This window comes from Malaya genurostris, chromosome 2 (assembly GCF_030247185.1).
Source record: "Malaya genurostris strain Urasoe2022 chromosome 2, Malgen_1.1, whole genome shotgun sequence".
NCBI classification, from domain to species: Eukaryota; Metazoa; Arthropoda; class Insecta; order Diptera; family Culicidae; genus Malaya; species Malaya genurostris.
The window spans coordinates 241,895,559-241,908,089 of NC_080571.1; the positions used below are offsets into that span (position 1 = coordinate 241,895,559).

General features: G+C 39.1%; 2 protein-coding genes across 2 annotated transcripts in view; both read right to left on the reverse strand.

Annotated features, from left to right (window-relative positions):
* The window catches only part of LOC131428338 (cyclic nucleotide-gated cation channel subunit A), a 437,118-nt gene extending 433,325 nt beyond the window's left edge, over positions 1-3,793 (reverse strand). Inside the window, exon 1 of the mRNA XM_058592234.1 lies at positions 2,759-3,793. The gene's annotated coding sequence lies outside the window, so the exon portion shown is untranslated. The remainder of the gene's footprint in view (positions 1-2,758) is intronic.
* A 4,815-nt stretch (positions 3,794-8,608) lies between these two features.
* LOC131428342 (protein arginine N-methyltransferase 5) lies at positions 8,609-10,831 on the reverse strand. Its single transcript, XM_058592240.1, has 2 exons — positions 9,357-10,831; positions 8,609-9,300 (listed from the first exon to the last, which is right to left on the reverse strand). Exons 1-2 carry the CDS (start codon positions 10,699-10,701, stop codon positions 8,768-8,770), a joined length of 1,878 nt encoding a protein of 625 aa, XP_058448223.1. The 5' UTR covers positions 10,702-10,831; the 3' UTR covers positions 8,609-8,767.
* Positions 10,832-12,531: the final 1,700 nt, after the last annotated feature.

Here is a 12,531-nt window from a genome sequence, read left to right on the forward strand (position 1 = left end):
AAAATTTGAGTCAATTTTGAACCAGACTCTCATATCGGGTTTGTTGACATCCCCAACTCAGTTTCGTGAAAAGTGTTTGTTAGAGGAAACTAGCCTAGGTCTGTTTCAGTTTTTTTTTCAAGCGAAAACGACATAAATTTGTGAAATTCGGTCCACACACCAAAAAAAATTAAATTTTACAGGTGACCTTATCTCTTATACGATGTAATTCTTAAAGACCTAATTCATCAAACGACGAAATTTCCTTTTATTTTGTCCTATTTTATTTTTTTTACATATTTCCTAAATTTTGTCAGGATACGACTGTCGATTCCGGAGTGATGAGTGTTTAACATTTTTCAAACCGTCGGAAAGTTACTTTGCAAAAGTGTTTGTTAGTGGCTGGTCATACGACCCAGCTATACCGGTCTCCGGATTTCAGTTTTGGAAGAGCCAGAAATAGTTGTAACAAATTTCGCTCATCTTCCTCAGACATCGATTTCCACAAACTTAGATTCAAGAGTATAAGGTTTTACGTTTTTTTACATATTTCCTAAGTTTCGTCTGGATTCAACTTCTGATTCCGGAATTACATAGTGATGAGAAAAACATACGTATTACTCGAGTTTCGTCTGAAATCGACTTTCATCATCTAAAAATACGTGTAAAATTAGACCCATGAATGTATGATGCGATAGGCAAAAATTAAGGCCAAATCTTATAGAAAGATATTACAAATATTATCTATAGTTAACGTTCGTATTGTATTGTATTTTCGACCCAAATACTGTGCACTGTTTATTACTCTTAATTGTACTGTATTTTAATTTGTACTATATTCTTCCATTGAAATGTACTGTATTTTTCACATCAAAAAATATATACAGAATTTTCAATTCATAACCCAAAGAATTTCAATTTTCCGCAATAAAGAACGTCCGAAAGAACAGTGACAACATGTAGCGTATATAAATAAAGGACGATTTTTTTTAGAGATATGGGATTTGATTTTCAAAAAAGAACACCAAAAATTTGAAAAAGTTCATGACATCTTTATTAGAATATTAGAATCGATGATTTCAGACAAATGTTGACCGCGGCTCCGCTTTAAATTGCCCTTACGCAAGCTCCAGTTTGGCACACTCTCTCGGACATATCGGCTGGAATTTCACGAATAATGCCACCAGTTCATAATCCACACAAAACAGATACTTTTTTGGGATGCATTAGTAGCTCCTGCAATGCTTATGGCTGGTCTTCACTCCAGATGAGGCTATTTTGCTTGTTGACGTTTCCATTCAACCAGAAATAAGCTTCGTCGCTGAACATTGAACAAGTTTGACAATGACACAAGATACGATTCACGCGTGATCTGTCAAATACCAGCAAAAAAAAACCACCCTTTACATTCAAACAAATAAATTTATCTTTTCATCTCCTTTTCATGATGTTTTTCTCATTATTCATCCTTGTTCAGAGCGCGTCAAACAATTCTGCTAAATTTTGTTGGTTTAAAATAAAAGAAAAATATCTCCACAAAAAAATAATGCACTAAATCAAAATAATCGTCAAAAATATCCGTTTTTCGGATTTGTGATTTTGCCATTCCTGAGCGGAAACATACATTGGAGAATCCAAATGAATGAATAACTAACAGAAAAGATAATTTATTGGAAAAAGATACGCTCAGAGACAGGACTCGAACATGCGTTCTTATGCATTCCGTGCATACGCGCTACCATTTCCTCACTCTGAATCTTGTTATAGACACTCTAAAACGCCAGTCAGACATGGTAGAACTGGCCAATATATGTTTCCGTTCAGTCATTACAAAAACTGAACTTAGTTATGGCGGCTTTACGTCGAACCAACTAAAATTAATAAATCGTTAAACAATGTAATATTTTGTGCAAAAACCTGGTGGTTGAGTTTATGAATATAAATCATCGAAAAATTATTTACTTTCAATTTTTATTCACTGTTACTAGATAACATGCGTACTGCAAAATGTATTGTTTTCTTAAAATCGATGATTTTTACGTAAAATTTACGGTTTTTTGACAAAAAAATATTCAAGCGTTATCTATAGTGAATTTACATAACATGAAAATACGACGTTTTATTGAAATCTTGAAACAATTCACTCATTATTAGTAGAATCAAAATTGTACCGGTGTAATGCAATGAAATTGAGATACGAAGATTCATCGTCGCAGTGATTGAAATGCAGAACCTGAACTTGTATTGTACCATCCTCCTATCCAGCTGGATTCGAATGTCTGTTTTACGATAACTGCCTAACAAAATCATGGGAAAACAGAAATTATATATTTTAACAACAAAGAAAATAACTGTCAGATTCATACCAAATGTTGAAGTAATCTGCGAAATGATTCACAGTACTATCTTTGATTACTTTTCACTCATTATAAGAGTTCTGTTTAGCCAATTAATTTTAGATAAAGGATCTCTGAATTGTTTCCATATGTCTGAGACAGACATGTACTGAATGATAAGCTTATCTTCTGGATTATTTTAGGAACCCAACAGCCAGGTGGTTTTGATCTTTGTTTTCTAACAAAACTTGCGTTTGAAAATTTAAATAAAATTTCGAAAATACGAAAATGTTGGGAATATTATATGCATATATTTTCGTTCTAGAACCTAATTTAAAATCCACCTACATTATTGAGTACTTCATCAAAATCTCTATACCAAGTTAAACTAATGTTGGCATCAAACAAAATGTACTATTGATCAAAGCACATTATTTAATTACCTGTCTTACGTTCCATGTTGATGAATATGGATCCAAGCGATGTCAATTGTTCAAATAACATCCTATCACTCACCGGTACACACCCTGACTGCCGCTACCAAGCACACAGGGGTAATTCACACTCACTGTAACTAATCAACGTTACCATTTCGGAAGCAGTAGGACAAGCAGTGGCACAAGATAAACTGTTCTATATCGACGTCCTAATTCAATTTACTGCTGCTACACACCAATTTAAATGATTGCTATTCTCCACTCGTCACTACTGGCACGGAAATGTGTCGGTAGTCATGCACAAGCTCGCTGTGAAATTTCCTTGCCTTCGCCAAGGAAAAGTTCTTTGACAATAATTTTCCCTTCAAACAACTCCTCCCAGCATCCGGAGCTTGAAATACTATACAGTTCCACTAAAACCTTGTGGCTTTATATCATCCTGACACTAATAAATGAAGTCCTACAAATTATTCAATGCTCAGGACGCTTTCATTGGGACCATTTCGCGAGCATTAGTTGACACAGCAGAGGACACACTCACTGATGCACTTTTAGGTTCAAGTTCATTACGGAGGATTTAATTATCAACTACTTCCACCAGCAGCTTGTTTAGAGTGCAACGAATTTCACCTTCAGATAACTGTTTTTTCACCGTAGGAGATGCTTCCTTGAATTTGAAATAGTTTTCGAATAATTTAATTATATTCTTGAAGGATTCCTTCTTCACTCGTGAAACTTCCAGTACACCCGTAAACTGTTTTCCGTTAAGTTCGCAATATCACGTTTTTTTTTATTTACTCTTAATCCTGATCATCTAGCAACCAGCTTATCCAAACTGGGTAACGCTTCCGAAATTTCACACAAAGTATACGTATCCATTTGTCTTCCACTGACAGACTTTATCACGTTCCAGATGATGTATATAACAGAACAATTTGCTAGTCCATTGAGTTGATCCTCCCTGAACACAAGGATGTTTCTAACGGAACGCAGCATCCGTAGAGTCAACCACGCGCTCCCGCTGTTTGTTTACCTTCGACTGGTTTGTCTGTTCTTTGCTCAAGGCTCAAATCACCACGTCGTCCACGTCTATTCATGGCACGAGACTTCGTTATGGATCAAAATTAAATCCGCGAGAGATCCATTAAAATCATCACCGATATGGCTTACACGAGAGCAAGGACAGAGCGGAGAAAAGGACGATAACGAGAGGATGTGAGATTTTTCCCGAGAGCATCTGACGGAGAGCGGAAGTTCATACACGCGGATTCTATCCGAACGGGAGAGCCAGGACGCCAGCCGTTTTGCGAATACACTCCCCCACCAGCTGCTATTTGAGCACACATCGCACAGCCGAAATGTTGAATGAAATCCAACCAGGGTTGGCAGAATTGCGTTTTCTCAAATTCACCGCAATATGCATATGAAAATTGTGCGTCATTTCCTCTAGATTTTCGTTATATGAAACTTATACGAAACACAAATAAAAACGAATGTTGAGAATACAAAAGACTTCATTCGATTATTTGACGCGACTCAAGATCCTAGAAGTTAGAAGCGGGTTAATTGTATTGCATCGTATATACCGTATGCGTGATAATGTTTGACCAACGTACAAATTCCCAAATGTATACAATGCACAGTGGTTCAAAAGCCCAATTTCACGCTCTTAATTGATAACTCATAGAAACGTAGTTTTGGAGTACAGTATTTTCAGCAAAGTTGCTCAGAATGATAGACGCCATCTTTTGGCAAATTTTTTTTATGTGATTAATTCCCCTAAAAGTGAGATAAAAATGTTTTTTTTGTTCAGGGCTAACATAGGGACTAAGTTATTTCGACAAAGTTGTGCAGAAAGTTATTTCAAATAAATATATTTATTATATACATATATTTTCAAATTATATGAGTTTTTCGTGTTCTATAAAGTTTTTTATCATTAAAAACTACACAACTTTCTCAAACATACTATACTACTATCATCTCAGTTCAATGAAATAGAGCCATTTTTCATGACTTTTTAAACAAAATTCCAACTTGTCTATCATCAAAAGGTGCAGAAAGGTGCAGATGAGACTACCTACATATTAAACTACTTCAAAAGAGCTTTCATACCGTGGTTGAATTACTCGTCTGCGATCGTCTGCAGGCGAGATATATTCTTTTCAAATATCCAGACGTTGCGCCGCTGTTTGCATTTATATGTATCAATGATTCAATAAAAATCTGTCTGTTCCGCACCTGTCTGTATCGCTCCTCGTTTGCTCTCGTCCAGTGTTGCAGCTTACTCGCCCAAGCTGCATTCTTCTCGGCCACTAACTGTTCACATTCGTCGTCGAACCAGTCGTTCCTTACGTTCGGAGCCGCCGTACCTAGCGTTGCTGATGCAGTGCTATCTATGGCAGAACGGATATCTCTCCAGCCATCTTCAAGAGTAGCTGCACCAAGCTGCTCTTCCGTTGGTAGTGCCACTGCCAACTGCTGCGCGTAATCTTGGGCTACTCCAGCATCCCGGAGCCGCGCGATGTTAAACCGTGACGTTCGGTTTCGACGTTGGGTAGCCACCGTCGAAAGTTTTGAGCGCATACATACAGAAACCAAGTAGTGGTCCGAATCTATATTCGCACTGCGGTTGGTGCGAACATTGTTGATGTCCGAGAAAAATTTTCCGTCGATCAAAACGTGGTCGATTTGGTTTTCGGTCTGTTGGTCAGGTAATCTCCAGGTAGCTTTGTGGATATCCTTGCAGGGAAAGAAGGTGCTTCTGACTACCATTCCTCGGGAGGCCGCAAAGTTGACACACCTTTGGCCGTTGTTATTCGATGCGGCATGCAGGCTGTTCGGCCCGATTACCGGTCGGTACATTGCCTCCCTTCCTACCTGGGCATTCATGTCACCGATGACAATTTTTACGTCTCTGCGTGGGCAGCCGTCATAGGCTTGTTCCAGCTGCACGCAGAACGCTTCTTTCTCGTCATCGGGTCTCCCTTCATGTGGGCAGTGCACGTTGATGATGCTGTAATTGAAAAATGGCCTTTAATTCTCAACTTACATATCCTAGCGTTGATCGGCTGCCACCCAATCACTCGCTGACGCATCTTGGCCAGCACTATAAAGCCAGTTTCCAGCTCGTTCGTTGTGCCACAGCTTTGGTAGAAGGTGGCCGCTCGCTGTCCGCTTTTCCACACCTTCTGTCCCATCCAACAAAGCTCCTGCAGCGCTACGACGTCGAAGCTGCGAGGATTTAGTTCATCGTATATTATCCTGTAGCAGCCTGCGAAACCTTGCGACTTGCAGTTCCATGTTCCAAGTTTCCAATCGTAGTCCTTATTTCGTCGCGTGGGTCTATGCCGATTGTTCCGGGTCGTATTCTCTCCTGTATTATTCGTAATAAATGTTTTACGGGCGGCTTATTAGGCCTACGCCAACCCCCTGTCTCGCCGGAGGATCGTCGTGCTTGCTCTGTTTAACGTCCCAACTAGCACTACACACTTAAATTGGATTACCGACCTCAGCTGTTCAAATCTCGGTAGGTGATTTTATCGGTAAAATTAACGTTTTATCACTGCGGTACCTTGAGGTACTGCTGTCAACAAATGTTCATTTGTGCTGATACATCAGTAGAATGGAAATATTCGGTAGTTCGGCTGTTCAAAACTCGTCAAAAGAGGCAAGAATTACCGAACGAAATTAAGTGTGTAGGACGACCCCGTTGGTGGGGTTGCCACCTTGGATTTAGCTGGACGGGATGCAACATCTCATACTCAGCCGCTGGATACCAGAACAGACTCTGTTTGAAGCCGCTCCTAACATGGAGTACAGACGCTCCGACATCCTCTAAAGAGGACCTCCTTCCCTGTCAGCATACGACCAAGGTCCCACCGGGGTTGGTTACCCGATCTTTCCTATGGTTGCTCGTACCCCAGCCGGCACCGCGGCGAGGTAGGGATAGGAGTTACTGGACAAGAGGCTAAGAGCCACACGGGGGCCTGAATTACGCATTGTCCAGTCGTTTACCAACCATTTACCATTTTGAAAGAAGTTAAACAGATTTCAGCGAAGACAATTTTTTTGCTACAGAATCTTCCTGCTCGGCATGCTTTTCCCTCTCGGTAAGCAGAATTTTAATGTAGACCGCTTCAAGATGATCTGATTTAATCTTTTTAATTTCAGTTTGAATTATTTATCGTCTCCTGTTTAGTTTTTGTTTTCTGAGACGGCGCCATCACTTGTTGACCGATTTTACTCTGACTTGCCTTACCTTACCTAACAGCTATATTCCTGGGGTGTGAATTTTAATTTAATAATATTAAAGGTAAGGAGAAAAAGGAAGACATTCAGAGATTTTACTCTGAATATCTTTCTTTTTCTCATCTTTTATTATTTTATTCTTTTATTTGGAGCTTTGCTCTTCAGTAGACATAAAACCTCCTCATCTTTTGCATCAACAGATTACAATCATCCAAATGACATTCCCCTAAATCTAGTGCTTCTATAGTAACTAAATCTAACGAGACAATACCATGAGGAACGATTTCTTGATAACATTACGTGATAAATGAAAGTCGAAAGAATTAATCCATTTGTTAGAATTGCGGGACATGCTACTAATGGGCTCATAGAATAGCATAGCATAGGGAATCCAAAGAAAACAATAGGATCGAAGACTACGACGTCGAATGTCTAATTGTAACAATTGCAATAACTCGGAAGAATCGAATCGCGACTGAAGTAGGTCTGTCACAAAACTAGCTTTGAAGATAGTAAACTCTATGTGCTCCTTAAAATTTTACTTGGAATCTAGAAGGTCCTTAAAAGACGATGCGCGTTCGAGAACAGTTTGTGAAATATTATAGTCGAACTTGAATACAGACTTTTTGCAACTAAAAGAGACGACGGAGCATTTTGAGACATTTAAAACTATTTTGTTGATGTTACATCAATTAGTTAAATTATTTAATTGTTCTTGTAGGAACTATGAGTCAGCTGCAGATTTGATTATATGAAATATTTTAAAGTCGTCAATGAACCATAGTTGATCGAAAAATTTAGATCATTGAGATACAATAAAAATATAAACGGACCAAGGCGACATCCTTGAGGAACTCCAGAGGTAACAGCAAATGGTGAGGTTGTACAGTCTCCTGTTTTCACTGTCATTTCACGACAAGATATGATCGAAGCTCTGCTGAAATAGCAATTCGTACTACTCGAGATCTAAGAGCATAAAATCGAAGTTTTGTCCTCTGAAGAAAATATTTGCTAGAGCCTCCTCTTCGTTAATTTGATCAAGGTGAAAATTCAGCAGTTCGACCAGCTCGACCAATTGCGTTAGCCCATCCTCAATTTTTTGGGGTTTCATATAACTCACAAACTTCAACTTGCATTTCGAACAAACAATTCGCGCAAAATCCGTGCCTTCGTACCAAATCTGAGCAGAAACCGCGCAAAACCCGCGAAATTCGCGCGAAAGTTACAACCCTCTGCTGTCTTAAGTAGTCAGAAGGCATTTCTCAAAACTCGGTCTCGTTCGGAACCCTGGAAGTAGTGAATAGAATGTATGAGAAATTCCACAAAACTAACAACCAATTCCAAATCGACTCTGATTTCAATAAAACTTCATACTCGTCTTCGATATGATTAACTATTTGTCACGGATAGAGAGACCGATTTGACTCAAAACTAATTTTTAGGAAGGACGAATGAGCTTTTTCCAAAACTTACTTGTGCAAAAATGTTGCCCATGATGCTGTAAAAAATAAGTTAAGCATTCTAGAAAGCATTTAACGGAAATCAGTCTTGGGGTCAGTCAGGATAAAATGAAACAACAAAAATCCCGTAGAATCAACCAGGCAGCATTCGTGGGAGTTTTGGATTCGTAAATAATTATTTCAAACTTCAACAATAACGAATTGAACATTTTGATTATCTGTCACACAACGGATGTGATACGTCAGCATGATTTCTATTACTTATACATTAGAACATGATAATGAGTCTGAACACAACATTTATTTACTTCCAAATCGGTTGCCCTCGTCCCTGTACGTTGTGAATGTGAGTTTGCTTTGGCGCAGTTACGTTCCACTCGTACCAGACCTTGTGCGATGCAACGCACCTCCAGAAATTGATCACAATCTCGTCACCTTTCCGAATTTGTATAGGCTCGAATAGTGGGAAAAACATAGAAAACCACGAAGCCAACCCTCGGGTGTGCGTAAACGGATGAATACTGATCGTGTGGTCCTTGTAGAGAACGGTATCGAAATAACCGGCAAAGCCATGCATCACACAATCGAGTGATGCCTTGAAGTGAAGCGTTTTGAATCGAGAGTTATCGATTACGCGGTCTCGGTTCGGATGGACAAACTCAAACAACGATTGAGGGTTGTCGATGTGATACGCATTCTTCAAATACGCAACGTACGAGCCTTCCATGAAACGGGAGGTCACGATACGATCCTTGGTGTGAGCACATTTTTCTAGCGATCGAATCTGATTATAGATTTTCGATGTCATCACTGGATTGAGATAGGATGTAGATTTACCTGGAAAATAAGGACTTTGTATTTGAATTGCATTTTTCGTATCCCCAAAAACTCACAAGGAATGCTGATTCCATCCGATTTTAGATGTTTCTGTGCCCCGTCCAGGCATTCCGGCGATAGTTCGTTATCACCAAAGGACCCCAAAAGTTCCGAAACAATAATGTCGGCCTTCTCTGGTGGTTCAAACTCACGCATATCGGTTGAGATAAGCTCAACATCTTTATCCTTCCACAGTTCTTCAATCAACGCGCTGAGTGTAACGATCGCATTAGGGTTTTTCTCGATTACGTAGATCTTAACCTTACGTTTGCTTTTGACCGACGCATTGAGCGTAGCACGAACAAGAGGACCTCGACCTCCTCCGACGACCATTATAATGGAAACCCGTGTTTCTAATTCCGCTGTCGGTACTCGATCACGAAGAGCATCTTCAATAGCATTCTGATACAGAATATATTTTACCGGATCCTTTTCAAACACTTCATACGTAAAACTATCCAGATTGTCGTACAGCGGCTGCAACGGTATCTCTAACAAATCGTCATAACCTTGCATTGGATCTTTAACGTAGTTTGTGCGTATAATGTACTTAATGTAGTCCGCATAATGAACAAGCCGTTTGTCCTCTGCATTTGCCTTCAATATAAAATGGCAACCTAGAGTTCGATGAAATAAAACCAGCAGCTCCTGGTGTGCCTTTGACAGCACTGGGTAGTTATTGGAATTTGTCAAAAATATATTCGAGGACAACACGATGGCATCTACTGGTTCACCCAACCAACGATAAATGTCTTGTTTCTTCGGAATGTCCGCAGTGAATTCCAAAGCTACCTTCACATGAGTATCGTGGTCGGCATACGAACGAAAATTGTTCCACCAATTCCACGGATCGTCAGCTACATTTTCATCGTCTAAATCATTTCGCCAAGTTTTATGCGTCAATCTTGGGTTGGCCATCGGTAGTCCAATCAACAAAACACCCTTCAATCCGACAGTTACAAGTCGCGCCAGATTGGCACAGTTCCCATTTTTCAGTTGCAATAAAATATATCCATTTTGGACCAAATGCTCAGCATAAGAAATTTCCTGCCTCATAGTAGCTTCACCATGCTTTCGCACGTTTTCATCCTTCGAGTCACAATCCACATTACTGCTCAGCCTACATATCACTCGATTGAGCCATTGTGATGAAGTCAACAATAGATCTGATCGCGCAAAGCGATTATGACTGGACTTCAAGGGTTCATCGATAAATTCTCTTTCGAACCGACGGTGAACTATTGGAATCGTGATTGAATGGTAGTTCGATTTGGCGGCGTTTTCAATAGCCGTCTCTAACTCATACACGGTATCCTGGTACAGCGAAATCATCACCGACACTTTGTTTTGATCGGCGCACATTTTTAAGTGACTTAAACACAATATAATGTGTACGGTACTAAGTATTAAAATTGACTCAAATTTTCACGTGCGGATTATAATACACAAAATATCCTTGCTCTCAACGCTTATATCTGTCACGCGCTTTTCGTATATACTGGAATGTGAAAATTCTATCAAAACATTCTATTACCTCCAATTTTGTGCAACGGACAGAGATGCCAGATAATTGATTAAAAACTTTTTATTAACTTGATGAAAATATCGGTAATCACTACTATACGGATTTTTACATGCGCATACAGATTTCATATATTTTATACAGATTTTCTAAATTTAATATAGATTTATATAGATTTCACAAAAAATGAGAAAAAACAAATCAAACTTTCTCGTCTGATCTCTTTTTGGTAACCGAAACGAGATAAAATTTCAAATTGATCTGAAAATCATAAAATTGTGTAATAGTATGTTCACATTAGCTTTACTACACAAATCGTTTAACATTATAAACAATTTTAATGATTAGACGTTGGTTGCGATAGTGAATGCTCTGAACGTTGATTTTCTCTAAAATTGAGGAAAGAATACTCTATGCCAATTAATTGATATATTGAAACGGTATTGGAAATAATAGCACAGGCTAGCAGACATGACACTATGAGTAAATTCTTATAAAAATAAATTTTCGTGATGCACTACTTCCACCTATATTGCACTGCGCGAACTATTTACTCTCGGTACACCCCTTGTGTTATGTAAAAGTTTTTTTACTAGTTGGTTCCCCCTCGTTTGTCAACACCGATCAGCTGCTGGCAGGAATGCCTGATTTCATCAAGCTTTGTATAATATTTGAAAATGAATTGTCAACATAGATTTTGGGATTACGTTGATAATATATTTAACTATTTTCGCAATGTTGAAAGGTAACCATTCAGTTCATCTGGACTATTTTTGATTGTGTTGGTATATTTCGCCCGACATTAAGTGGCGGCCGACCAGAAGCAAGTAAATATCGTAATAAAACATGGGTGCGATTTTATATTGCGTTTGAGGATGAGAAGTAGGCGCAATTATGTATACAGTTTTGGCAACATGTAATTAATCCGTATTCTGCATAAAATCCGCATGGACGTATAAAATCAGCACATTACAGATAATTCTGTATGAATGGCAACTGGTTGGTAAATTTAAGAAAAAAAAAACACAGTCTAGATGGCAGACTGGACGTTTTGGATAGGGTAACGTGACGCCCTCATGACTTATGCGAGTACTGTCTCAACTAAAGGTTTATTCGAAATGCCCGTTAAAATGATTAAAGAATCATTTGTTCTGTCTGTTAATCTGTGATAATAGCCCTTACATGAGGTAATATTATAGTAAATATTCAGTTATGTAATATAATAATATCACCTCATGTGAAAACCACTAGTCATTTGGATTGACAATAATATTGATTCATGTAGTCCACCTACTGACAAGAAACAAGACAAAAGCGGACACTCAAGCCAGCATATGAACCAGCACATGAGTCAGCTCACGAGCTAGAATCCAATCCAGCTTATAAGCCAGCACACCAGTTGAATCGCGAGCTGGTTCTACGAAGCACACGACTCTCGATCTGTTAGCAACACGGCACACGAGCGTGTGCTTCAGACTTCGTATGCGTGTTTTTTTCTGCTAGCTCACGTGTTTCGTATTCAAACGAGCCACGAGCTCTATCGATTCGGCTCTCTTTTCTTGCTAGCACACGCTCATGAGTCTGGTTTGAAACAGCACGGCATCTCGTGTGCTGAGTTCGGACGTCACTGCTAATAAGTTATTCGAAACTAGCTCGGACATCACTACTAA

What these genes read in the sequence shown, in the direction of transcription:
- LOC131428342 (XM_058592240.1), bottom strand. Translation starts at nt 10,701, where the DNA reads ATGTGCGCCGATCAAAACAAAGTGTCGGTGATGATTTCGCTGTACCAG. An exon ending in GGATGGAATCAGCATTCCTT is followed by an intron (nt 9,301 to 9,356) that starts GTGAGTTTTTGG and finishes CTTATTTTCCAG; the next exon opens with GTAAATCTACATCCTATCTC.